The following is a 25,168-nucleotide window of genomic DNA, read 5'->3' on the forward strand; positions in this document are numbered from 1 at the left end:
TGCAAATGAATAAAGACAATAGTAACAAAAATAGGTAACATTTATTCCTCTGTGTTAGGCACTGTTCTAAGCTGTAAGGTGCAGAGTCAAGCATGGAGGCGTGAGGGTCTGGGATAAGCCCCAATCATGGAGAGCTTTGAAGCACAGGTTTTGGAGCCGCAAAGACAAGGGTTTGAAATCTGGTTCCAAACATTATCTGTGTCTCTAAGCCTCAGAGCCCTATCGGGATCCTAGCCCACTGAGATGCTCAAACTGATAGTGTAGAAATGCTTAAGTCAGTGGCAGGCACACAGCAGCTCCTCAATTAACTCATGATGATAATCATGAGGATGACAATCACGTTGGTGTTCCTTCCCCGGCGATGGCAATAACAATAACCAATACTGGTATAATATCAATCCCCAACACTGGTACTGTGCTTACCCCACGCCAGGAACCGTGGGTTACATTTACTTTGGAAGTGGGTTACATTAACTAATTCATTAAATCCTCAAAACAAGCCTATATAGGTACTGTTTTCAGGTCCACCTCTCAGATGAGAAAACTGAGGCACGGAGATTACATACCTTACCCAAGGTCACGCAGCTGGAAATGCAATAAAAGGAACAACAACCTTTACTAAGATCCAGTCTGTAATAAGCTCCTTACCTCCCTCAAATCCGCACAATAACCCGAAGGGTTTGCGGTTCCGCCCACTTTACAGATGCCAAGACTGAGGCTCGGTCCCAGGGCCGAGCCCGCACTCACCCAGCCTCCCGGATGCGACGAAGCACGACTCCGCAGTCCGCCTGGGGCTCGCCCTCCGGGTCCCGCGCCGGTGCCTCCCTCTCTCGCGGACGCCGCGCGGCAGAGCGCCTTCTCCTCCGCGGAGCCACAGCCTGCCAGGGTTCCGCCGCCGCCGCCATGGCCCTCTGACCTCACGGCGCGCCGCCTGACGTCATCACCGCGCGCCAGCGCTCGGGGAACTGTAGGGGGCGATAGGCGCTGGCGGCGCGTGATCCTGGGGCCTCTCCGCCGCGCGCGTAGGTACCGGGAGGGAGCCGCTGGCGCCCCGTTGCCGCCCGCACTGTGGGGTCCGAGCCCGGAGCGCTGGGCTGCCGGGCTACTCCGGCGGGTGGGCGGCGCGGGGACACTGAGGGGCGGGACCGTGGCCGAGAGCGCCTCTTGGCGGCCCCCTCCGCGCGGCGATCGCCGGCATTGACCCCCCACACATACACACACCTTTGCCTACAAATTCCCAGGAGCTCAGGCCAGACACCTCCCAGTGCCCTTAGCCCGATCCCGATCGCAGTGGTTAGCACCCCCTTTCCTGGCCCGCTGACTCACTGAGGCCACTTCCTATACCGCCACCTTCCTGCCTCCAAGCCATTGCCGGCCACTTCTTGGCTCCCTTGGGTCGTTATTGCAACTTCCCAGGCTGCCCGAGCCTTCTGTGGTCACATCCCAGCACCTGCCCTACCCCAGGGACATTATGGACCTCTTCTGGACCTGTCAGAGATAAGAGCTTGGACCTTGGCAGTGTAGGGCCCAGTCTTCTGGGAAGGAGGGATAGGGGGTTTCAGGCTGCTGTCCTTGATTCCAGTAGCTTCCGCGCCCCTCTCCGCAGGAATCCCATGAGTATGGCCCCATAGAGGGCTCACCTCAAGATAATCTAAAGCTGAGAAAAGATAGAGATTTTACAGTCCCCAAAGAGTCAGTGGGGTCCTCTCTAGGTAATTCTCTCTAGGAAAGGAGCTTTAAAAAGCTATTGTATTCCTGGGAGGATGAAAGATGGTGAGCAAGCATTTGAAACCCTGTCTCTGGGACATCAAGCTTGGACAAAGTCACAAGAGAAATACAGTTCTGGAGGGACCAAGGGGTTTCCTCGTGGAAAAATTAAACCCTGTTTCGTTTTTCTGGAGGGTTATCCAGACCAGTGTGGGGAGGTTACCGGGAGGCCAGTTTTGGCGTGGTGCAAGGATAAAGTTAACACTCTGAGTTGCCTGTGTCTCTGGAGGGAGTAAGCCAGAGACCAGGTAATTTTTAAAGAGTGCAAGAGATAAGTAGAGTAAATGATGCCAGGGTCCCTTCTGACTGAAATTCCATGATACTTAATCATCTCTTCTCTTGGAATTTGAAAGCCACTTGTTAAACTCCTATTTTGAAAACTTGCCCAGCTCTGGAATTCATGTTCAGATTACTTTTGAGCTGTCAAGGTGACAGTTCCTTAATTTGGGTTCCATTATTACTGCAACAGCCGCCTTATTTGTATAGCTGTCCTTGGCACACAGAGCTTTTTCACACTAGTTACTTAATTTTATCTTCTGTGAGGCATAACTGTTCAAAGAGACAGAGGAACTTGCTCTGAAGTCCTGCTGCACTCTCTTTTTTCTTCTGAAACAATTTTTCAACTTTCTAGAAGACTCTTTGTGAAGTATACCATTTGCCTAAACCTGCTGGGTCACATGCTCTCTCATGGGTTTCTGAAGTAATCTATTCCTTGTTTATTTTAGGACCAAGGCACTGATACTTGAACCGGAAGCTTCACAAAGTTGAAAAGAATCTTCAGAACGGCTTTGAACCCAGACAAGCTAGGAATCTCTTCTGAACACCACCTTCCGCATGCATCTCCCCGACTGGGCTTTCCTGGCCAGGAGCTTTTTGAAGAAGTCGTTCTGCAGAGAGCCAGAATGCTGATGCTCATGGAACCAGCTTAGTGGATTTGACTTTTCTGGTAGAATTCTCTTGCTTTATTATATACTCTCTCCCAGAGTTCTAAGACGTGTGGAGGTATTCAGGGCACCAAAGAGCCTGCAGGGAAGGAAGGAAGCACTTTCATGCTGAATGAAAACCAAGCAGGTGACAGCTGTGGCTGAAAACATTTAAACCTCTCACGCCTGGATTTCCTGGATCCGGGACACAAAGGAATAGTCGCTGCTGGGGTGCAAGAAGCGATCCCAGACAAGAAAACCCACATAAATAGAATGAGGGCAACAGGCAAGTAAATGGCCACCATTACCCCGACAGAGCCGACGTCAGCCTCCTGGTGAGTAGCAAGGCCTGTGTGGCTTACTTCCTGCCAGGCTGCTGGACCCATGTTTTGGATTAACTGAAAATCCCCAGCCAGGCTGTCTTGATTTTATTAAGGGGGAGGGGTGGGGAGGCATTTTTTTCTCCGAGCAGGCGAATCAAGCATGTGAGCCATTTCTCTCCAGAGCTGCCGGGTTGTGACTTTGCATTGTTGGAGCAAGTCGGGCATTGCTGGTAGATTGCAGAAAAGATGGCCATGGCCGGGTCACACGGTCGGCTTTGGTGACGGTGTGGGTGCTGTAGGCTTCATTGGTAAGAGACGAGAAATGGCTGCACATTTCTAGTGGAACTGCACCACTGGAAGAGGTTTGGCCAGTCCGCTTCTTGAAGGGTATTATACAACGTCTGCCTAAACTCAGCTTCCACTCAACCCCAACTGGGTTAAGCCTCTCTCGTCAATTGCTTCAGCAAACATTCATTGAGGAATGAAAGCAAAAGGCATGGTTTAAATAGAAGGAGCAGGACTCGGTGACCGGTTATGTGCGCGGAAGGCACAAAGATGGAGTTGTTCAAAATGACACCCCGGTTTTCTTTTGTGTGCCTGAATGAGGGTGCTTTCACCCAGAGAACACAAGGAGCGGGTAAACGGGGGCCCGGCATTGGGGTTTCTGATTGGGGTTGACACGTTTTTGAGGCTTTTTGATCTGACTTGCCCTGCACTAGAAACAGAGTTCTCACTTGTCATCCGGAAAGAGAAGGTGGGAGCCAGGGAGGGTGTAGGGGGAGGGTGTAGATCCAGCGAGAAGAGTGCGGGTGACAGAGTGGTCACAGCTCCTCCTCCTTATGCTCTAGCCTGATGGGTGTGCTTTCAGAGAGGTAAAACCCAGGCCCAGCCTTTGGGGAGTCTGCTTTGTGTGTCGTAAACAGGTGAATTATGGTTACATTGCAGAGTAGACAGAGTCCTTTGCGAAGAACAGGGGGTTATGGAAATTGAGAAGAGAGATTCCTTTGCGTGGAGGAAATCAGAAGTTTGATGAAGGGTCGTGTCAGAGTTATTCTTGACATACTGTTAGGGTTTTGTCAGGCAGAGAGGGGTTCCGGGCTCCACTGTGAACTCTCATGAGCCCCGTTTTCCCATTATAGACTCCCTATCCTGCATTGAAACTGTGTGTTTACTGTCTCCCTTTGATGGCCACGGCCCCAGGTCTGGCAGAGGGAGAGCACACCGTCAGGTCTAATTTACTGTTTGTTAAATGAACACATGAATTTCTGATCCAAGGGATATTTCCGGAGATAATCGTGCCCAGCAGCTGTGAGGCGGGCAGCTAAGACATCCCCTAACTATTTTATTATCAGAGCCTTAAAAGACAGCATCCCAAACCCTATGGTTGTATGGTTAAGGGCCCGTGTCTCAAGAGATGGCCCTGGGTGCTCTGTTTCTCCTCCAGCTACTCTTCGGTCTTTTTGGCCAGACGGCCTGACGGCTGGATTGAGGCATATTTTTAGTTTGACTGGACGGCCCTTGCAAAATGGTTTTTCTTATCTGTTTGTAGCTACTGGGTTCTTTCTCCCCTGGGGCCACCAGAAGGCTTCTCAAATACTGAGTAATGAGCCCTTCTCACGCTGGGAAAGAGGAAGCTGTGTTTTCAAATGCCTTGATCCCTGGATGAAAGGAAACATGGCTCCGTTCTGTTCTCTTGCCAGGTGGAATTATTTTTTCCTTTATGATGGTTCAAAGGTAAAGGAAGAAGGAGATCCAACCAGAGCTGGTATTTGTTACTTCTACCCTCCTCAGGTAAGCGCCCCAGCGGGTTACTCTTCCAGGGGTGGGGGGGCCCTACGTCCTCCGAGTGGTGGCTTTTCAAAAGTATAGCATTGACATTGGGACAGTGTTCTTTGCATCACCCAGGCATTTGACATTTCTGCCCTCTTATCCTTAGTTGTACTATTTCTCATTGTTCTGGTCTTGAAAGCCCCAGACAGCTCAGCACTTCCATCCTCTCTAGCTCTCTGCTACCATCCTGATTTTCTGTCTGCCTCCCCTTGCTCCCGGGTTTTCATCAGCAAAAACACTTTTTTAAATTAACACTTTCAAATTAAAAGTGAAACACTTTTTTAAATTTTTAAATTTTTTAAAATTAATTTTTCTTGAGACACTATTTTTTTTAAAGATTTATTTATTTGAGAGAGAGAGTGCGCGTGTGTGTTGGGGGAAGGGCAGAGAGAGAGAGAATCTCAAGCAGACTCTCCGCTGAGCTTAGAGCCCAACTTGGGGCTCTGTGCCACAATCCCGAAATCAGGACCTGAGCTGAAACCAAGAGTCAGATGCTCAACCGACTTAGCCACCCAAGCAACCCCTAAAACACTTTTATTCAAAGGTATACAAAAGCAAGAAGGAGAGTATCACAAGCCCTCATGAACCAGTTAATTAGTAACAATAATTCCTTAATATCATGTGGTATTTATATTCAAATTTTGCCTTCCTGTCTTAGAGGTTACTTAATCAGACCTTGCTCCTTCCATTCCTCCAGCCCTCCTTCCCTCCTCACCTGCCCCCCTCCACTTCCTAGTCACGATCCAAACAAGGTCCACACATTCCATTGCTTCTTTTGTGTTTTAAGTCTCTTTTATTGTGTACCGCCCCTCACCCACCCACCCAGCCCCTTTCCCCACTACGCCACAGAATTACTGAAGAAGCCAGGGCATTTGTGCAGTAGAATGTCAGAAGGTCCCACATTCTGGATTGGCCTGATCACTTCCTCAAGGCCGTGTCGTTTCAGATCTTCCTTCCCCTGTAGTTCCTTTACACTAGTAGTAAGATCTAGAGCCTCAGTTAAGTTCCAGTTCGGTTCTTTTAAGCAAGACTTCTTCCTGGGGGTGTGTACCTTTTCTGTTGCATTACAAGATGTCTGGCTGTCCCGCAGGTTAGCTAATCTAAGACCGATTAGGAGGTCTGTGTATTTGCTCACGTGGTCATGCTCCCACTTGGGTAGCTGGGATGAACCTAGGCCACTCTGGCCACTCTGCAGGGGATCTGAATAGGGACCAAAGGCTCCCGCTGCTACCCACGCACGGGCCACAGACTTTGCCTGACAAGGGCCCAGGAGTCAATATTGAGGCCTTGCCAGCCACGGAAGGTCGACATCACACTCTCTTCTTTGTTGTTGCTATTACCACCCTTAACTATGAAAACCACGCTCAGCTCCCGGGCCATCTGAAACCAGGCAGCAGCCTGGATCTGGCCTGCCGGCTGCAGTCGGCTGTGGCCTCAGCCCCTGCTTCAAGGGATGCCGCACGAGTTCGACAGTTTCAGCTTCCCCTCTGGACTTTGCTGCTTCCCCACAGACCCTGCTCGAACAGCAGGAGTTGCTCTGTAGCCAGATTGCGGGCGTCGTGCGCTGTATCTCGGACATCTCCACCTCTGCTCCTGCCCTCGTCCGTCTGCGGAAGCTGAAGTTCGCCATAAAGGTGGATGGAGAGTACCTTTGGGTAAGTTGGCCGGACAGAACCCACGCCGCCAGGGTCGCCTCCGCCGTGAGTCATCTGTCTTGGTGATGAGTGCTGTGTCGCCAAGGTGCTCTGGAGCCTGGGACCCCTCTGCACCCCCAGGGGCTGCGTGCGGGACTGTCCACGCTTCCCCTGTCCCTCTCTGCAGGTGCCACCGTAACCGAGGGCTCTCCAGAGTATTTCTAACCTGTCCTGTGTTGCACATGGCTGCTTTCTTGTTGCCTTTGAGAGACTTCAGCCAGCCTGTGGAAATTCTTTCTGCCCTGTGATGCAGGTCAAGTTTTCAACCTCTGTTTTTTCTCCCCTGTACTCTCCACACTTACAGGACAATGACCCAGAAACTCCGAGACATTGATTTATAGATGTTAGGTTTCAAAGAACCATTAAAAAAATAATGAAAACTACTCCTTTACAGTTGATGGCACCATATACACTAGGGTCTTATTGTCCCATGCCTACGTTTATTTAAAACTGATTTCTGAGGTGAAAGGATGCTTAAGTGTGAGGTGGTGTATTCAGCTTTGTGGGTATGCCTGCCAGCGTTTTACGATGGTGACCATTTTCTCACGTACCAAACCACTGAAGGAATTTTACAGTAAACACTTATATAGACTTCCTAGGTTCTACAGTTACCATTTTATTATATATATTATTTATTACAGTCACTTTATCACGTCTCTCCATCCCTTCATCTTCCGGCAATCCAGTTTTTATTTTAATGCTTGCCAAAATTGCACACACTAGTATACGCCTCCCCCCGCTCCCCGCCCCCCGCCCCCAGTACCTCATTGTGCATAACATTAATTAGAGTTCCGTGGTGGTTTGTGCTTTTTTTCCTTTGGGGGTAAGAGTTACATACGCTGAAACACACAAATCTTGAGTGTACCACTTAATGCATATGGACAAATGACGCTCCGTGTGACAGAGGCCCATCAAGATACAGAATATTAGCATCACTCTGGGCAGCTCCCCGACATCCTGTTAATTCTCACTCCCGAGTCCCAGGCAACCATCATTCTGATTTTTTCCCACCACAGATGAGTTTTGCCTGTTCTAGAAGTCACAGGAGTGAAATAGTACGTGTAGTATTCCTCTCCGCAGGCTTCTGTTGTGCGTGTGACCTTGTGGGGTGCGTATCTGCAGTTCCTTCCTTTTCATTGTTCACCAGCATTGTCTGAATGTCCGTTGTCTGGATCTAGTGGTCTGCTTACTCACTCTCCTTTTTCTAGATACATGAACCGTGTCTAGTTAGGAGCAATTAAGAATAAGGCCCCTGGGGGGCGCCTGGATGGCGCCTGGGTGGCTCAGTCGGTTAAGCGGCTGCCTTCGGCTCAGGTCATGATCCTGGAGTCCTGGGATCGAGCCCCGCGTCGGGCTCCCTGCTCAGCAGGGAGTCTGCTTCTCCCTCTCCCTCTGCCTGCTTCTCTGCCTACTTGTGCTATCTATCTGTCAAATAAATAAATAAAATCTTTAAAAAAAAAAAAAAAAGAATAAGGCCCCTGGGAGCATTTCTAGACATGTCTTGTTGTAGATACCACTTTTCATTTCTCGTGGGTAAATATCTAAGGTATAGATTTGCGAGGTTACAGGGTAGGTGTATGTTCATTTTATGAGAAACTGCCAGACCTTTTCCCCAAGCGGTTTTACCATTTTGCACTCCTACCATGTGTGAGAATTCCAGTTCTTCCACGTCCTTGTCAACACATGCTGTCCGTCTGTTCAGTTCGAGCCATTCTGCTGGGTGTGTAGTGATATCACATTGTGGTTTGCATTTACATTTCCCTAATGACTAAGGATATTAATGGCCACTGGTCTGTCTCTCTTCGAGAAGTGTCTATCCAAAGCTTTTCTGCCCATTTTTAAAATTAGGTTTTCTTTCTTTATTTAGTCTTGTGAGTTTTTTCTATATCCTGGATATCAGCTGTTTGTCAGATATATATTTTAATTTTTTTTTAAAGATTTTATTTCTTCATTTGAGAGAGAGAGAGAGAGCACAAGCAGGGGGAGAAGCAGAGGGAGAGGGAGAAGCAGACTCCCCGCTGAGCAGGGAGCCCGACATGGGGCTCAGTCCCAGGACCTGGAGATCATGACCTTAGCCGAAGGCAAATGCTTAACCATCTGAGCCACCCAGGTGCCCCTGTCAGATATATATTTTAAAAGTATTTTCTCCCAGTTTGTGGCATGCCTGTCAATTTTCTTTTTTTTTTTTTTTTAAGATTTTATTTATTTATTTGACAGAGAGAGACACAGCGAGAGAGGGAACACAGCAGGGGGAGAGGGAGAGGGAGAAGCAGGCTCCCCACTGAGCAGGGAGCCCGATGCGGGGCTCGATCCCAGGACCCTGGGATCATGACCTGAGCCGAAGGCAGACGCTTCACTAACTGAGCCACCCAGGAGCCCTGCCTGTCAGTTTGCTTAATGATGTCTTTTGATGAGCAGAATGTTTTAATTTTTTTCTAAGTTTATTTATTTAAGTAATCTCTATACCCAACGTGGGACTCAAACTCATGACCTGGAGATCAAGAGTCACATGCACCCCCAGAATGTTTTCATTTTAATGAAGTCTAACTTGCCAGTTTTATCCTTTGTGGTTATTGCCCTCTGTATCCTGTCTGAAATCATTCCCTACCCTGTTGGAGAAGACATTCTCCCACTTTTTGGGCAAGCTTCATAGTTTTAGCTTTTAAACTTAGGTCTGTAACCCATCTTGGATTAATATTTGTGCGTGGTGTGAAATAGAGGTCAAAGGTCCTCTTTTTCCCTATGGTTATCCAGTGGTTCCAGCACCATGGTTGAAAAAACTCTCCCGCTTGGATTCCTTTGGTTCCTTTGTTGACGATCAAGTGACAACTGCAGTGGGGGGGGGGGGGTCTGTTTCTGGGCTCTCCTCTTTTCCATCGATCTATTAGAAGATCCCATCCAAGTACCGCACTGTCTTGAAATCGGATAGTCTAAGTCCTCCAGCTTTATGCTTTTCCAGAACAACTTCGGGTATTTTAGGTCCTTTGTAAGTTTCCCTTGTAGAATCAGTGTGTCAGTTTTTGAAGGAAAGATGGCAGATGATGATTAGAGTTACATTCAATCTATAGATTAATCAGGGAAGAGGTAAGCAGTGACCATCTGCCAGGCTGTGGATTACATCAGTGAACAAAACAAAGATCCTGGCCCCGGGGGGGAGCCTCCATTCAGAGGGAATGCGTCTGTTTTCTGCCAGGGTTTTTTTGTTGCTTTAAGTTTCTGGTGATTCCCTCAGGAAAGATTCCTACAGGTGGAGTCACTGAGTGAAAGAATACAAACTTTCTTCAGGCTCTTTACACATACAGCCAGATTCCTTTCTGGCCGAGCACATGTAGCAGTATTCCGGGGCTCTAGAACGGTGTGATGATCGGTCAGTTCCCTCCCCTTGCCACTTGACCCAACCGGGGAGACGAGAATGCCATTCATGAATCGGTCGGAGTGCCGTCCAGTGTTTGTAGTGAAACCCGCATTAAGCATCCAGTGCCCAGATAACAGTCCTGATAATGTAAGGGCTCAGAAAAGACATCAGCATTGGTTAGAGTGATCAGAATGGGCACCACGAAGGTGCTGGAATCTGTGGCAGGCACCGAGGGGACAGGAGAGCTGTGGACAAATAGGAGAAAGGAGGGCATCCCAGGTGAGACAACATGAGGAGATACAAAAAGTACTTGTCTTGGAGACCATCGCTGGACGATGTGGGCCTGGGGTAGACCCATTGGTGAGTCAGTGAATTCGAGCTCTGCAGAGCCCCGGGTGCCGGGTTTTCACGCTTGTACTAAAAGGAAAATGTCAGTCTTCTGGTTTCCTTCTTTCCAGGTCCTGGGCTGTGCTGTGGAGCTCCCTGACATTAGCTGCAAGCAGTTTCTGGATCAGCTCATTGGAGTCTTTAATTTTTACAATGGGCCTGTTTCTCTGGCTTACAAGGTATGGAGATGGCGAGGCGTTTTCAGCAAACCTGATGTTGCCAGAACACAGCGTTACTCTAGGGGCTGTTCTACTTGGCATAAATACAGCATGTCTAGCAACAAGGTCAAGGGGCCTTGGAGCCCCTGTCAGATGCCTTTGTTCCCCAGGGGTGTAGGTCACATCCACTGCAAATGTCTGTCCCCATGTCCTCCTCCCTGGGACTGTTGGAAAGAGCAGGTTGCCACCCGCCCCCGCACGTGCGCCCGGTCTGTGGTGGCTGAGTTCCCAGGGGGCGGCAGGTGGGGGGTCTCGTGTGCATAGGAGGTTTAAAGCGGGCCCTGCCTTCTGGCCACTTTCCTGTGTGAGGAACGAGTTTTGTAGGAGTAGGGAGCCTTGCCAAAGGGTGTGTCTCGCGGGATCTCAGACGCTGACCTCAGGTGGCTCCCGTTTTAGGACCGCTCTCAGGAAGACCTGCGCGCTGAATGGGACACCTTCATTGAACAGATTCTAAAGAACACCAGCGATCTGCACAAGATATTCAGTTCCCTCTGGAACCTGGACCGAACTCAAGTAACACCCTCATCCCCCGTACCCATTTCATGTAAAGAACAGAGCCCGCGTCCCAGACCCACACACTGCCGTCCCAGTGCCCTCTCCCACGACTGTTGGCAGACGGTATAGAGAGACAGTGCTGGAAACGGCACGAAGTATATACCGTAGAGGGGGTGTTACTTCGCTAGTGTCCCAGAAGCGTGGAACTCTGGCATCTGGGGGTCCCCGTCTCTCTTGATAAGGATATTGTACGATTGCCTTGTGTTCTCAACATCAAAAATGCCCAGTGGTAACATTTTAAAAACGAGGTCTCTCTGTCTGGGAGAGAGTGCTTGGGAGCCGTTCCATCGGCCTCCGGCTGCTCGTATGGCCGGCCTGACCGCCTGTTGCTCTGTGGCCTTGATCCTGGTGAGCATCACATCCTCATTGTCAAGGGCCAAAGGGAGACGCGAGGCTGTGCCCCCCTAAGAAGCCCCCGAGGAGATGTGTGGGCCGTGCGCGTGTCTCACTGCAGGAGCTGAGAGGGTCCCTTCAACAGGGATGTGGCGTCGTGACTCTGCCTTCACAGAGCCCGACTCCGGCTAGAATTGGGGGCGGGTTTTCCTGGCTCCGGTTGGGAGAAATGTTCGAAGTGGGCCCCAGAGCTTTGCCGAATGGCTGGCTGGGCCCGGGCACTGTCTCGAGGATGTGAGAGAGGAGCGTCAGCTCCAGAACTGGCTCCGTTGCCACGGAATTCTGATGGCGATGGCGTCGCAGGTTCTAGCTGCCAGCAGGAAGCAGGAAGGAGGCTTTTCGTCACTGCTGGCGACTCCTGACTGGGTTCAGATCCTTCTCTGGTATTTTTAGGGACTTGTAGGCAGCTGACTCCTTACAAGGACCCTGGAGCTGAGGAGTATTTCTCTGAGTGAGAGCCCGCGATGTTTTCATTGCCTGTTACGGGACAGAGTTATGAGGCCACACGAAGCCAGCTAGCTCTGTGGCAGCGGGGCTTGTGCTCCGGAGGGAGGGGAGTCGAGGGGGCGTGTGGTTTTACCTGGCGCCGCAGCCTGTGTTTGAGGGGTAGGCTCTCCTGTCCGCTGCCTCCCGGTCTCAGTATCGAGTCAGGGTCTGCTGAGCGGAGACCTCCCTTGGCCCCTATGAGCGGCCATAGGCCACATTCACCACACCTTCCTGCTTCTGCAGAAGCCGCCCTGTTCCAAAAACTTGGCATTTTGCATCGTCTGCAGTTCTGGGTATAGAGAGGTGGAATGCAGACCCACGACGTGACACAGATCTTCCCACGTGGTACCTTCTCCTTTTCCCCGGTTTTGGCTTAGCACCCGTCCCTCCACTCTGTAGAGCCTCCCCCCGTTCCCAGCTTGGCTGGTGGCGAGCATGCTCACTTGTGGCTGTGCTTCTCGCCCTGCACAGGTGGAACCCCTGTTGTTGCTGAAGGCAGCCCTCATTCTGCAGGCCTGCCAGCGTGCACCTCACATTCTAGCCGGCTGCATCCTCTACAAGGGACTGTGAGTAACGCCAGACCCCTCTCCCTGTAACACAGAACTGACCAGTCCGGTCATCTCCAGGTCACCCGTGGGGAGCTCCGTCTCTGCCCAGTTCCAAGAAGGCTGCTTTGGCAAATATCAGGTCGTTTAGATTTGACCTAGGGGACATACTTGTCTTTCAGCAAAGCCGGGAAATTAGAAATTATGTCCAGAAAAGGGTTAGGAATATAAAAGGCAGTTTTGGAGAGATCCACGTAAGTCTCAGCATGGGGCATCCCCAGGTCGCCAGCGGCCAGCACTGTAGGTAAAGGGGTATGGAAGCCTGCCGTGGGCCCCTCCTGCTGCCCGAGGCTCCGGGGCACTTGGCTGTCGCCAGTCTTGCAGAGTGGCCGTACCTGCTTCTGCTCGGGCTCCTGCTGGCGTCTCGGCTGGGTCCGTCGCCCGGCTGGCCTCTGAGATCTCAGCACACCTCTTCACGTAGTTGGAGGGCATCGGAGCGAGCCCGATGCCCTCAGGGCCCCTCCACACGTGGTCCAAGGCAGCTCTCCTCCTGGGGGCCCGCTGCTTGCACCCAGAGCTTACTGATGACTGGATGAATGTGTGACTGAAGAAATTCTGGAGGCCTGACGGGCTGGGTTTCCAGTCCTGGCCTCACCTTCCCGGCCCTGTGACCCCAGGCTGGTTGCTTGCTGAGTTTTCTCTACCAGGAAAGAACGAAATGAGAGGGCCAACAGAGAAGGACCCACTGCTTCCCAGTGGCCCTCGGCACAGCCCACCATCATGCCTTTCCCCTTTGCTCACGATGACGGTTCTGAACCTGCTCGTGGTGCCTCCAGGCTCACCAGTGGCATGGCATCAAGCATGATGTTTTCCTCCCTTGCTCGTGGCACATTCTCATACACCTAACGTGTGAACAGGGTCTCATTGTGAAAAACAAAAAACAACAAAGAAAAAACTGAACCAAGACAGAAACACACAGAGCGCAGTTCCCAAGTTCCTCTGAGCCCAGACTCACTCTTAGCAGGTGGAGGCACGTCCTTTGCTTTTCCCTGTGTTTCCGGCACATCAGCGGACATTGCTTCTGTTTATTTTTGCCGCATCCATAAATGGGATCACAGGGCTCCTCAGCGTGTACGGTAGAGATTTCTCTGTCAGTCCATGCTGGTCTACTTCGTTCTTAGAATCGCCGCACACCTTTTGGTGTTAAGGCTGTGCCATGATTTCCTTAATTACTCTCTGTTCGATGGGCATTTGTGGGGTTTACCCACTTCTGTAATGATTTTCCCATTTTTTCAATAATCAGTACTCTTCAGCATGCATCTTGGTACAAGGCAGATCAGAGGGTTTGGACATTCTGAAGTTCGGTAGGAATGGCCAGAGTGCCCTCCATAAAGGGCTTTGCCAGTTGAAACTGCCACCGGCTGTGTCCCCAAGATCTTTTTTTTTTTTTTTAATATTTTATTTATTTATTTGAGAGGGAGAGCAGAGCAGGGAGCCCGACACAGGGCTCAGTCCCAGGACCCTGGGATCATGACCTGAGCCGAAGGCAGACGCTTAACCGACTGAGCCACCCAGGTGCCCCCCGCCCCGCCAAGATCCTCACCAGTTAGGGTGTTAGGAATCTTTCCAACTCAGAGTCCTATGACGTATTTTGTCTCACGGTGTTTTTGTTCCTGTGACCTAGGATTGTTAGCACCCAGCTCCCACCCTCCCTCACGGCCAAGGTCCTGATTCGCCCAGCTGCATCTCGGCACCAGGTATTGTAAAGCCCCCTCACCCAGCTGGGACACTTTGTCCAGAGCGTCTATTTTTAAGCAAAAAAATAGAATTTTGTATAATGCAATTTCAAAGTATTTTTTAAAATGCATAAACTTAAAGGAAAATATGCCTCAGATTAACAGTATTAGCTTGTGGGTGAGGGAGTTATGTGATTTTTTGGGGGGGGAGGGGGGAATTATATAGAGTAAAATTATATAACTTGAAATACGAGTTTTTTAAAAAGTCCCTAAAAAAAGAAAGAAGGCCACATCATTTCATAGGAGTGCAAGCTATGCTGGCTAGAAGAGTTTTTGGTTTTTGTTTTGGTGGCTTATTTTAGAACCTTTGGTTGAACTGTCTGGAAAGCTCTTTTGAGAAAATTCCTAATTTGGGAGAAAATTAGGATTGTCACCTCGATTGTGAATCGGAATAAGCCAGAGAGCTCTTGCATAGCCTTTGGTTTAGGTCAGATCCTTTATCACGAGGGTCACGGGGCGTTCACATACCTGTTGAGCTGGTACGTTCCACACCAGGGCTGTGGCAGGTGCAGGGATATGGTGACAGATGTGTTCTCCGGAGGCGTAAAAGGTTAACAGAAATCCTCGCTTTCCTTCCCAGAGGGAGGGAAACAGCAATCAGAGTGTGAAGCCTGATGCGCGTTTGGGGGGGAAGCTGCTGCTTGTGCAGGGTGCAGGTTCTTGCCTGACCCCAGCCGTGGTGGTGAGCAAGCAGCTCGGGGGAGCTTCTGTTCCATCTGCTTTGCTGCTGGCGTGTGGTGGGGGCCAACATTCTGGGCCTGGCTAAGTTTCCCGAACAGATGGCCCGGCGCAGTCATGATTGGGTCGGGAGGAGAAAGCGGTCCCCGGCGCCAACTTCTGTGTGTGTTTATTTGCAGAGAAGACCTGCAGGAGGGGGTGGCCCGCAGGAACGGGGTGAGTGGCAAGGTGCCTCACTGCATCTTGAGAACGCGGTCTTCTATGCTGCCTGTCCCCTACACAAGTCATGGGAGAGGCCAAGCAGTCCCGTGGGTTATCTCATCTGTTCATAGATTAGGAGAACAGACGAGAGCTTTCAGGACAAAGCCATCAGAATCCTGATCGTAAGGCTCATGATTTTAGATGTACCTTCTAAATCTCTGTTTTCAGATGCTCCCTCCCTCATTGTTACGAGGCTGCTCAAACTAGGTCCAGGGGATCCTGGTTAGGAGGGGCTAAGATAAATGGCAGCGGCCAGAAAGACCTTCTGCAGGATGTGGAGGTGTCCCTGAGACGGTTATTTTGTTTTATTTTGAAGCCCAAGTTAGGGCAGATCCCTGTTGTCAGTTGGAAGTGCTTTTTTCCAGCTTTTATCTGTTTTTGTTTTTGTCTTTTTTTAAGTGCCACTAGATTTTCTTCCCCCCAAAAGTCACTTTGCTCCACAGTGAGGAGTAAAGCTGCTGGTGAGGGCTCCTTGCTTGCTGAGCACGGAAACGGTAGCTATGGGTTTGTCTTTGGTTCTGGGCTGAGGAGCATGTCAGAGCGCTCCTCTCTGAGCAGGCGTGTGGGTTGGATGCGTCCCCCCAAAGTGCGGTGACTGCCCCTCCATCTTCCCCGGCCCAGAGCTGAGCCCTGTCCATGTTGCTTTGTGATTCCAGGAGTGGCGCTCCCCCCGAATGTCCAGATCATGCCTGTGTTCCTGACCAAAGAGGAGGCCACCAGTCTCCACGAGTTCCCAAGGGAGCAGGCAACGAGGTACCGGAGCCACAGGGGTTCCCGGTAGACCGTGCTGGAGGGACTCCCTCACGTGGGTGTATGCACACAAGCCCCTGGACATCCTAGCCTTCCGTATGCCATATTCCCCGCGCTCTGCCGTGGAAGGGGCATCTGGGACTCGAGCATGTAGAACAGGCACCTGGCATCGTGAGACGGCTGTGGGTTTCAAGTCCCAGATCTGTCACCTGTCAGCTGTGTGACCTTGGGCAAGTCCATTCCCTGCCAGAGCCTTAGGGTTTTCGTCTGTAAAAGAGACCCAGTGATAACCTACTCCATGGGCTCGGTGTTAAAATTGGAAATAGTGTACGTATGGTATCCAGTCCAGGCCCTGACTCAGAGCAGACTTGCACATGGAGCTGGCTCTCACGCAGCGGGCCCTGCTGTCTCCAGCAGGTGATCTGGTAGCACCGTGTGAAGCCCTGAGGGCCAGACAGTGCCTTCCTTTCACTCCTGTGGTTTGACCACCAAGGCCTCTTCAGCTCTGTGGCCTCGGGCACCCACTTGTCACCAGTGGCCCTGCTTTTTAGGGAAGCGGTTCTTTAGTGTTCTCCAGGGAAGGGCACCTGCCCTGCATTTGGCCGGGCGCCCCTCCCTCACGTCTGCCTTGTTTGCCAGCCCTGCTACAGCGCCAGCCGGACTCCAGGAGTGCTCAGCCCAGCAGCACCCACAGCCTCGGAGCACCGCTGCCCCAACAGACAGCGCCACTGGCCACGCGGAGCCCACGGCCTGGATGCCGGCAGCCACTCCCAAGTCTGCATGTCCTGACGTAGCATGGCCAGATGGCAAGGGGGAGAACGGGCTCTTGGCTGGCCGTGATCTGGAGAACGTCAAGCCTGCAAAACTGCACAGCCCTGCCAGGGACGAGGGTCCCGGTCTTGGCTACTCCCTGGGGAAGGAACTTCGTCTGCCCTTGGTGGGGCAGGAGCCAGACTTGTCTGCCATCCACATTCCAAAAGCTCAGGAAATGGCAGCAGCCTCAGGTTATTTTGCCCTCCCGAATATGGGCGCCCCAGATGGTGGTGGTCCTGCCTTTGAGGAATTTGTTGGGGACTCTGGTGACCGGGAACCTGAGCCACCTGATGGCCCGCCCGTGGTCGTGGCCATGGCCATCAGCAGCCTCCTCCCTCCGTCCACTCCTGAGATGCTCAGTCAGAACGGAGCCCTGGAACAGCACGACGACCTCCCAGAGGACAGCAGCCTAGCCCCCTTTCCCGGGGAAGACCACCTCCCCAGAAGGACGAGCAGGGCTCGGTCACGGCCTTGCTCAGACTTGAGGCAGAGAGGAACCACACTGCCCGTGGGGGACCAGGGCGTGGAGCAGCGTGTTCGGGTGCACGACAGTTGCTCAGCACCTGGCAGCTCAGACTTGGCAGAGTCTCAGGACGACTATGGTCCCTCCGCACACGGAAGTGCCCCAAGGTCAACCCCAGCATCCTGTGTGGGCCTCGTGCCAACGAATCTCTACACCCACAGTGTTAACGGGCTGGTGCTGTCCCTGCTGGCCGAGGAGCCGCTGCTGGGTGACGATGCTGCCATCGAGGAGGTGGTGAGTGTGTGCAGGCCTGGCTCCCGGGAGCGGGGACGAGCAGGGCAGGTTTTCCCCTCCGGCAGCACCGCGCAGGGCTGCAGGACCTTGTGGGCCATCCCACCTGCTTTCCACGTGCGGATGACGGTCGTGCCTATGGCCTGGCTTGGCTGGGGGTGAGTGAGTCCAGTGCAGCGCACAGTGCTGGGGGCAGAGGTGTCCCACTAAGTCAGTTCCCTGGCCCTTTCCCACTTCTTCCGTTTTCCCAGAGCGCAGGGCAGGGATGCTCTGGCCTCCCCCGCAGCAGCGTCGGGGTGCTGACGGGCCCTGCCCTTCAGGTGCAGTGCGAGATGGGGAGCACGGCCAGGGTGGTGCCGCGGCCACCGCCACCAGCTCCGGTGGCCTCCCTTCCCAGCCTGGGCGGCTGTAGGTTGTGTGTGGCCTGGAGTCTGTACTCTGCCCGAGTCACAGCCCGGGTGGGGAGTATCCCAGAAGGCTGTGCTTTCCCTCCACTGAACCGTGGTGATCTGTGGCCCCTTCCTAGCGGGTTTGGGACTTCTGAAATGCTAACGGGCTCCAGAAGGCTCCTCTTAAAGCATTCCAGCCCCTTCTGCACTCGGGGCAGCGTGAACTGGCCTTCTCGCAGCCTAGGCCCACGCTGGAGCCCCAGTTGCTATAGTAACAGCCTCGCCTGGTTGGCAGGGAAGTGGTAGCAGGAAGAACAGGAGGTTGAAATAGCTGCAGGGCAAATGGTGTCCTGGGGCTTGCCTTGTTTCTGTTCTTAAATCTGTATTATTCTGAGGTGATCTTATTAGCATGCAGGGCTCAGGCTCGGTCACCTTGGAGCTTGCAGAGGAGGGAAGGCAGCTTCCTCTGCGCCGAGCCCCAGGCGAGAGGCTGCCCCTCTCCCGGCCTGCTGGCTTATCTCCGCTTTCCACAGTCCGCACAGCACCCAGTGGTGGTTGCGTTACTTCCTGCACCTCCTTCCCCGCAGCTGTGAGGGACTTACCCTCCCCGTTCCGCCAGCACCCCAGGGCCCGCGGGGTCGCAGTGCTCCATCTCTTGTCTCCCTGACGATGCCTTGGTACTTGGGGCCTCTTCCGCTTCGCCCCAAGCTGCAGACAGGTTATTTTGAAGGCCCAGCGTTTGGATGCAATGAAGTTGGATATGCTATCTTTACCTCCCCCCGCCCCACCCAAAAGAAAGAAAAAGAAAAAAAAATAGCATCGGCTGCTCCTGAGGAAGGAAGTAAATTAAAATGTAGTGTGTATTCAGTGGATGCTAAAGCCTTGACTCTGCTATTCCAGCCAAGCCTGAGCGCAGCACTGGGGGTAGGCACCGTAACTCCCGTTTTACCAGGAAGAAGACAAAGTGGAGGGTCCAGAATCCTGGCTTGTTCCTTGTCTCCCTGCCCCCTCCCATCTGCTCCCCCACTGATCTGACCCCGGAGTGATTGGCCTTGGTTTGTCATGCAGGACTCCTGTCCTGACACAGCGGCCTCCCTGGGCTTTCGTGCAAAGGAGGGTTTGGTGTGGGACGGGCCCCAGGAAAGAGATGCAGTGTAATGAAAAAGAAAAACTCTTTTCTAAAAACAGTCGGGAGTAACTAACTTTGATCAGCTTGCTGGTTTGAGAGCGGACTTTATTGATCAGGCCCGAAGGCTGTCTGTTTTATAATTGGGAGAGATCTTTTATTGCCTTTTTGTCCTGGAACTGCATACAAAATACTTGACCTGATTGCCCCTCTCCTGCTGTCAAGAAAAGCAGGTCCCCTGCAGCATGGTAAACCACAGTTCAGATAGGACAGTGAGCTCCCCCACCACTTTGAAAGGGCTCCATGATCATATTATACACCACCAAGGGACCCTCGTGTCATTTGCCATCTTGTCTTTCAGTGGATGAACTGCCACCTCTTTATGTTTGCTGAGGGTGGGGACGGGGAGCTTGGTGGAAGGGGGTGGGCGAGGGGAGCAGCCAGGAGAGGTTGCCCATGGGTCCGAGAAAACAGTACGCTCACACCAGGGGGCAGCATAGAGCCACTGATGGTTTCCTGCTGGAAACCCAAGATAATCTTACTGACCTTCAAATATAGGGATCAGATCCCTTATTCATTGCTACAGTGGGACTTGGAGCTGTCCGTGTACAGTAGATGAGGCCTGAGGTTAGTGCCAGGGTATTAGTGTAAAATACTTCATGAAAATGCACCCCTCCCCCGTGAAACGGGTGCTTTGGGAGAAGGTGTGTTATTCCGCACATCATGGCACACTGACATTCAAGCCACTTGCTTTACTACTGACTAGAAGCTGGAAGATCCAGGAATTAGCCCGGCTTCGTGTCTCCCGGGGCTGTTGTGAGGGTCATGTGTGTGCTAGTGTGTATCAGGGCTTGGCAAATGTTTAACGTAAAGGAACACCTGGCGCGTGTTTTCAGCCTTATACAGTTTCCCGGCTCCACTGCTGTGGTGCAGTCACCATAGACAACATGTAAATAAACGGAGTGGCCGTGTTCCAGTAACACGTCGCCTGTGGATACAGAAATCCGACCTTCGCTTTCTTCCTTCTCAGCTTTTCTGTTCGCCTCTATTTTCTGATTTTTCTACAATTTAAGAAAGCATCAGAACATAAGGGCGGCGCCTGGGTGGCTCAGCTGGTTAAGTGTCCGACTCTTGATTTTGGCTCAGGTCATGATCTCAGGGCTGTGAGATCGAGCCCCGTGTGGGGCTCCGCACTGGATGTGGAGCCTGCTTAAGATTCTCTCTCCCTCTGCCTCTCCACCCCCCACGTTCGCTCCCTCTCTCTCTTCCTCTCTCTCTCTCTCAAATAAGTAAATCTTAAAAAAAAAAGAACGTAAGGGCAGGAGTTACTTCTCTAAAAGCAGGTAAAAACACCAGTCAGAGTCCTTTCTGCTACATCAGGTGGCCACTCGGGTAATCTTCGGCTCGTTATTTCCTAAGCACTGGCCTGCTGAGGTTAACCATGCCGCCCCTTTCCAGTACCACAGTAGCCTGGCGTCCCTGAACGGGCTGGAGGTCCACCTGAAGGAGACGCTGCCCAAAGACGTGGCTGCCTCCCCCAGCAGGACGTACAGCTTCACGCATTATGACCGCATCCAGAACGTGCTGACCGGTAAGGAGAGGCGCATGGGGCCTGGGTGCCTCCTAGACGGGTGGGGGTGAGGACTCGGGGCCGGCGCCCCCAGGGTTGGTGCTGTGCCCAGAGCTGTGGACGGCAGTTAGGATGCTGCTTTCTCGCTTGGGAGCCAGCTCCCACTGAGTTTAGAATTCGACTGCAAACACTTCCTTACTCATTTGTCTTTTTTTGGTTGTTTCTCCAACATTTTGAGAGAAGCACACACATGTTCAAATATCTGTGATAAGGTCTGCCTTGAGATTTTGGTATTCATGGGCAGACACCGGTGCTGCTCATTCTCTGTCTCATGTGGCAACCTGAAGGGGCCCAGCACCCTGGGTGCTGGCTCTCATGGCCCTGAGCCCCCTGCTCTCCCTGTTTATAGTGCTGGGGGTGGGGAGGGCGGGGGAGGAGTCCGCTACCCACAACTTCTGTGTCCTCTTCCGGAAGCAAACCTGCCACAGGCGGCCACCCCCCAGGACCGCCGCTTCCTACGGGCCGTCAGCCTCATGCACTCGGACTTTGCCCAGCTGCCTGCACTGTACGAGATGACTGTCAGGTGAGTGTCCCCCCCCCCCCCCGCCCCCAGGTTATTCCTTAAGTCCTGCACCCAGAGCCGCCTTCCCAGGGGTCTGGGCCACAGCCTGATTCATAATGAAATGAAGAACATTCCAGTGATTCTCTTTAAGGCCTCCTTTTATCCATTCCCCTGCCCACCCACCGTCACCTCCTCTCGTGGGACAGAGGGCTTCTGTCCATTGCCAGAAGCGATGCCTGAATGCCGCTGCTCCCTGCTAACGTGGGTCGCGTGCTCACGGAAACGGTCAGGGTGGCCCGAATCGAGGAAGTAAAATGTTTGCCTCCCCTCACCCGTCACACACCCAAAAGATACCCACGGGTTAGTCTGGTGTCTCTTACTCCAGGTTTTGTTGTTGTGGGGTTTTCTTCTTTTCTTAGAAAATAGAGATTGTTAGTATTTTAGTTATTTTAATTGTTTTTCTTCTAGAAAACAGGATCACGCTAATGTACTGTTTTACAAGTTCCTTTTTTCACTCTATTGTATATCCTAAGCATCTCTCTGTCAGTAGGTACAGATCTGTATATTAGTATTGTACTTTATAGTATTTAACCAACTGAATCCTACTTTTTCTCCCTACATGCTTCTCTTATGAAACTGGTAGGAGAAAATAAGGCAAGTTAGAGGGTCAGGAGGGGAGGGTGTGCTCTGTGTTCGTTATTCCACTCAGTCCTTGGAATGATTTGGACAAGTGCATTTTTTGTCCTCATGGTACAGATGAGGATACTGAGGCACAAACAGGGTAAGTGGCTTGTCCCAGGGTCACAGTCTGATTAAGGGGCAGGATTTGAATCCATGTCTCTGACTCTGAAGTGCACATTCTGTCCACGCGTTTCCAGCTCAAGGGGGTGGGGTAGGACGGTCGAGAGGGAGGGGTGTGGGCTCTGGACTCCCACAGACGTGCACTGGGGCTTCGACCATCACGGCGATGCTGTGCCAATGCCCTGCTCATGGGGTTTCGGGTATCTCTGCCGCCCAGGACCATCTCCAGCCAATACTTCAGTATATCTTTCCACGAAAATGTGCCTTCTCCGGCTTTAAGTCCAAGCTGCCCCAGGCTGGCAACCTAGATGAACGTGTCCAGTCACGGCTTTGGGAACCGGTTGCACTGGGGTGCGTGGGGGTCTGTTTTGGGAGGGATGGAAGTAAGTGAAATGTCAGCCTGTGATCCATCAACCTCCTCGTGGCCCTGTGGTACTCCGCCTTCCTTGGGGCGGAGAGGATTCTAGTGTTGGGATACATGACTTATTTTAATAGTAATAGAAACAGCGGCCACCATTTCTTAATCTCTCACCATATGCTAAGCAATTTATATGTATTTGACTTATCTAGTCTCTTAAAAAATCTCAGGGACGGGATTCACTGTTGTCCTATTCACTTTACAGATGTGGGACTTAGAGCTGGGACTGAGAAAGGATGCGTCACTTAGCCAGGGGCACGCAGCTAGGAAGCCCCAGGGCCGGGATCCGCACCCCGGTGTGGGACCCTGGCTCCATGCTTGTAACCACCAGGCCGTGGCGCCCCCTCTCCATGGCTGGGATGACTGGCCTGTGACACTTCCTGCTAGTCCGGGGAGTGGCACAAAACACCTTGGCCAGGGGGGCCCTTCTGGCCCCTTGTGCTCCCAGAGGGAGACGCTAGAGGTGGATGGGAATCTCCTCCCTCCTTGCCTGGACGCAGAGATCCCAGTGAGGGGGGCCCTGGTGGTCCCTGACTCCACCCTCTCTTACTAGATTTGGGGAAACTGAGGCCCAGTGGAGAAATAGAGGCAGGCAGGATCAAGGAATCAGCTGGTTGCCTGGCCCTGGGGTCGCTTCCTCCCTAGTGGGTCCTCCTTTGCATGGGACGCGCATCCTTCCCTCTGCTTCTGTGACAGGTTTCCTGTCGCTTTATGTCACAGCCCGCTCTCCCTGCCCGCACTCCCTTCACTCGTCCAGCCGTCCCCCACGATAGCCTGGCAGCACCGCCCAGACCCGCCTGTCACCTAGGGCCCCGTCTGTCACCTGGGGTCACAGCGCCACCACGTGAGAGCATTTGCCATAGCTGCTGTTCCGTCAGCACAACGTGCGGCCATCCATGCGGCCATGCGGCTGTGCCCACCTCGGGCTCTGTGCCAGGGCCACCGCACGCTGTCCCAGCGTCCAGTGAGTGGAAAGGAAAGAGAAATGGTGATGGGCGCCGAGGCCCGGACCTCAAGTGCAGATGCTGAACCCTGAGCCACGGCAGACGCACCCCGGGGCAGTTAGAGTCGTGGGGCCCCCGTGGCGCGCCTCTCGAGGTCCCTGTGGTCAGAGGCCTGCACAGGCGGCACAGGACGGTCATCTCTCCCCGTCCATGGTCATCCCCCCCGCCACGGTCATCTCCCCCGCCGACGATCATCTCACTACCCCCCCCACGGTCATCTCTCCTCCACCATGGTCATCTCTCCCCGCCCCCCCCACAGTCATCTCGCTCCCCCGCCACGGTCATCTCTCCCTCCCCCCCCCATGGTCATCTCCCCCCCCACAGTCATCTCGCTCCCCCCCCACGGTCATCTCGCTCCCCCCCCACGGTCATCTCTCCCCGCCCCCCCACAGTCATCTCGCTCCCCCGCCATGGTCATCCCTCCCCCCCCCCACAGTCATCTTCCTCCCCCGCCATGGTCATCTCTCCCCGCCCCCCCCAGGAACGCCTCCAGCGCCGTGTACGCCTGTTGCAGCCCCGCCCAGGAGACCTACTTCCAGCAGCTGGCCGCGGCGGCGCAGAGCTCCGGCTTCCCCAGCCCGCAGGACAGCGCCTTCAGCCTCCCGGGCAAAGCCAAGCAGAAGCTGCTGAAGCACGGCGTGAACCTGCTGTGAGCCGGGCCGCGGCGGGAGGCTCACCACCCCCCACCCCGGGAGGGCACTAGCGGCTTGACGACCAGCAAAGGGAGCTCTGCCTTCTGCAACGGAAGAGGGCCCTGTGTTCTCTCTTGCTTGGCCGGGTCCCCTGTCAGGAACCGTGATGGTGTGTGTTTGTGAACGCCTTCTGTAGCCTGCGGTTGGAGCGGGTAGTTCTTCAGGTCCGCAGGCCCAGAGCGATGTGGTAAAGGACTTTATTCCACTGGCCACGTCGTACCGAAGACGGGCAGGGCCAGCTTGTGGGCCTGTCGCTCTGCGTCTGACGCCCCCAGCGTTTCTCCTGCCCTTCCCTTCGGGGCCTTAACTAGTGCCTCGAGCGTTCAGGTGGGTGTTTGCTTCCATCCACAGGGGGTGGAAGTCACCCGCAGGTGGACCGGGGCTCCCACACCTCCAGTGGGGGTGCCTCAGAGCGGTCCTCCCGGGAGGTCTGGACACTCGATGCAGGGAGGCAGGCGGCGATGCCAAAACCAGCTCGTCTGCATTCTTCTGGAACTCTATTCAGAACCAGGAGCCTGTTCTTCGGAACACCCACGGCGGGGGGCGGGGGGGCAGATCTTGGTGACGTGGAAGGGAGCCTGGGGCTCTGAGGCAACTCTGAGCCCCAGGGTGCCGAGTGGGCTGTGCAGCTGGCCCCTCTTGAGTGAGTGTCCTCACCGAGGAGTTTCCCCAGTGTCCGGGGCAAAAGCAAAGCTGTGCTTCCCAGCGGCGGCCGTGTAAAGGGCGCAGCGTGCTTGTGTGCCCCTGCCCGTGCTGGAGGCAGCCGGGGAATGGCAGTGTGCTGCGGGCCACAGTACGAAATACTCACCAGAGGCTTAACTGTTTACCGGGAGTACCTGAGACCCCATTTGAAAGCTGCAGTGTTAATAATTTCCTAACGGTGAACCAGTGTCTCATGCTGACGACAATGTCTTTTTCGTGAAACAAGTTGCCAAGGGCTAAAAATAAAACAGCCAAAAATGCTGTTGAGTTGTGAGTAATGCTAACGTGTCTAGTGACAAAGTTAAGGTAAGGGTAAGATATTTTACGTGTGTGTGTGTGTGTGTGTGTGTGTGTGTGTGTGTGTGTTGGGCACCTT

The 25,168-nt window shown here is 53.1% G+C and overlaps 2 protein-coding genes across 7 annotated transcripts in view; one reads left to right on the plus strand and one right to left on the minus strand.

Annotated features, from left to right (window-relative positions):
• SRRD (SRR1 domain containing) overlaps positions 1-1,021 on the minus strand; it is a 27,728-nt gene extending 26,707 nt beyond the window's left edge. The window contains exon 1 of one of the 2 annotated variants that reach the window (XM_078060834.1): positions 748-1,021. In XM_078060834.1, coding sequence (XP_077916960.1) covers positions 748-905 — 158 coding nt within the window. In that variant the 5' untranslated portion in view covers positions 906-1,021. The remainder of the gene's footprint in view (positions 1-747) is intronic. The other variant, XM_036105187.2, reaches the window with a different exon arrangement.
• HPS4 (HPS4 biogenesis of lysosomal organelles complex 3 subunit 2) lies at positions 940-25,066 on the plus strand. 5 transcript variants are annotated; one of them, XR_013443475.1, is made up of 15 exons: positions 940-1,022; positions 2,493-3,025; positions 4,714-4,804; positions 6,355-6,498; positions 10,351-10,458; positions 10,894-11,010; positions 12,403-12,497; positions 14,161-14,233; positions 15,130-15,166; positions 15,868-15,964; positions 16,601-17,531; positions 20,502-20,634; positions 21,088-21,196; positions 21,819-22,327; positions 23,880-23,985. XR_013443475.1 is itself a non-coding variant. In XM_078060829.1 (15 exons), the coding sequence occupies exons 2-14, from the start codon at positions 2,985-2,987 to the stop codon at positions 21,933-21,935; spliced, it is 1,980 nt and encodes a 659-aa protein (XP_077916955.1). In that variant the 5' UTR covers positions 940-1,022; positions 2,493-2,984; the 3' UTR covers positions 21,936-21,956; positions 23,880-24,006. The 5 variants fall into 5 exon arrangements, 3 of the variants coding, with proteins under 3 accessions (XP_077916955.1, XP_035961073.1, XP_077916954.1); XR_013443476.1 differs by having other exon boundaries at positions 21,932-22,327; XM_078060829.1 differs by having other exon boundaries at positions 21,932-21,956; positions 23,880-24,006.
• Positions 25,067-25,168: the final 102 nt, after the last annotated feature.

Source organism: Halichoerus grypus, chromosome 13 (genome assembly GCF_964656455.1).
Source record: "Halichoerus grypus chromosome 13, mHalGry1.hap1.1, whole genome shotgun sequence".
Classification (NCBI taxonomy): Eukaryota; Metazoa; Chordata; class Mammalia; order Carnivora; family Phocidae; genus Halichoerus; species Halichoerus grypus.

Bases quoted from the DNA above. Each gene is read 5' to 3' on its own strand.
- HPS4 (XM_036105180.2), top strand. From the start codon at position 2,985: ATGGCCACCATTACCCCGACAGAGCCGACGTCAGCCTCCTG. The intron at 10,459-10,893 runs GTATGGAGATGG...CTCCCGTTTTAG, and splicing joins CTGTTTCTCTGGCTTACAAG to GACCGCTCTCAGGAAGACCT. The intron at 21,197-23,879 runs GTGAGTGTCCCC...CGCCCCCCCCAG, and splicing joins CTGTACGAGATGACTGTCAG to GAACGCCTCCAGCGCCGTGT.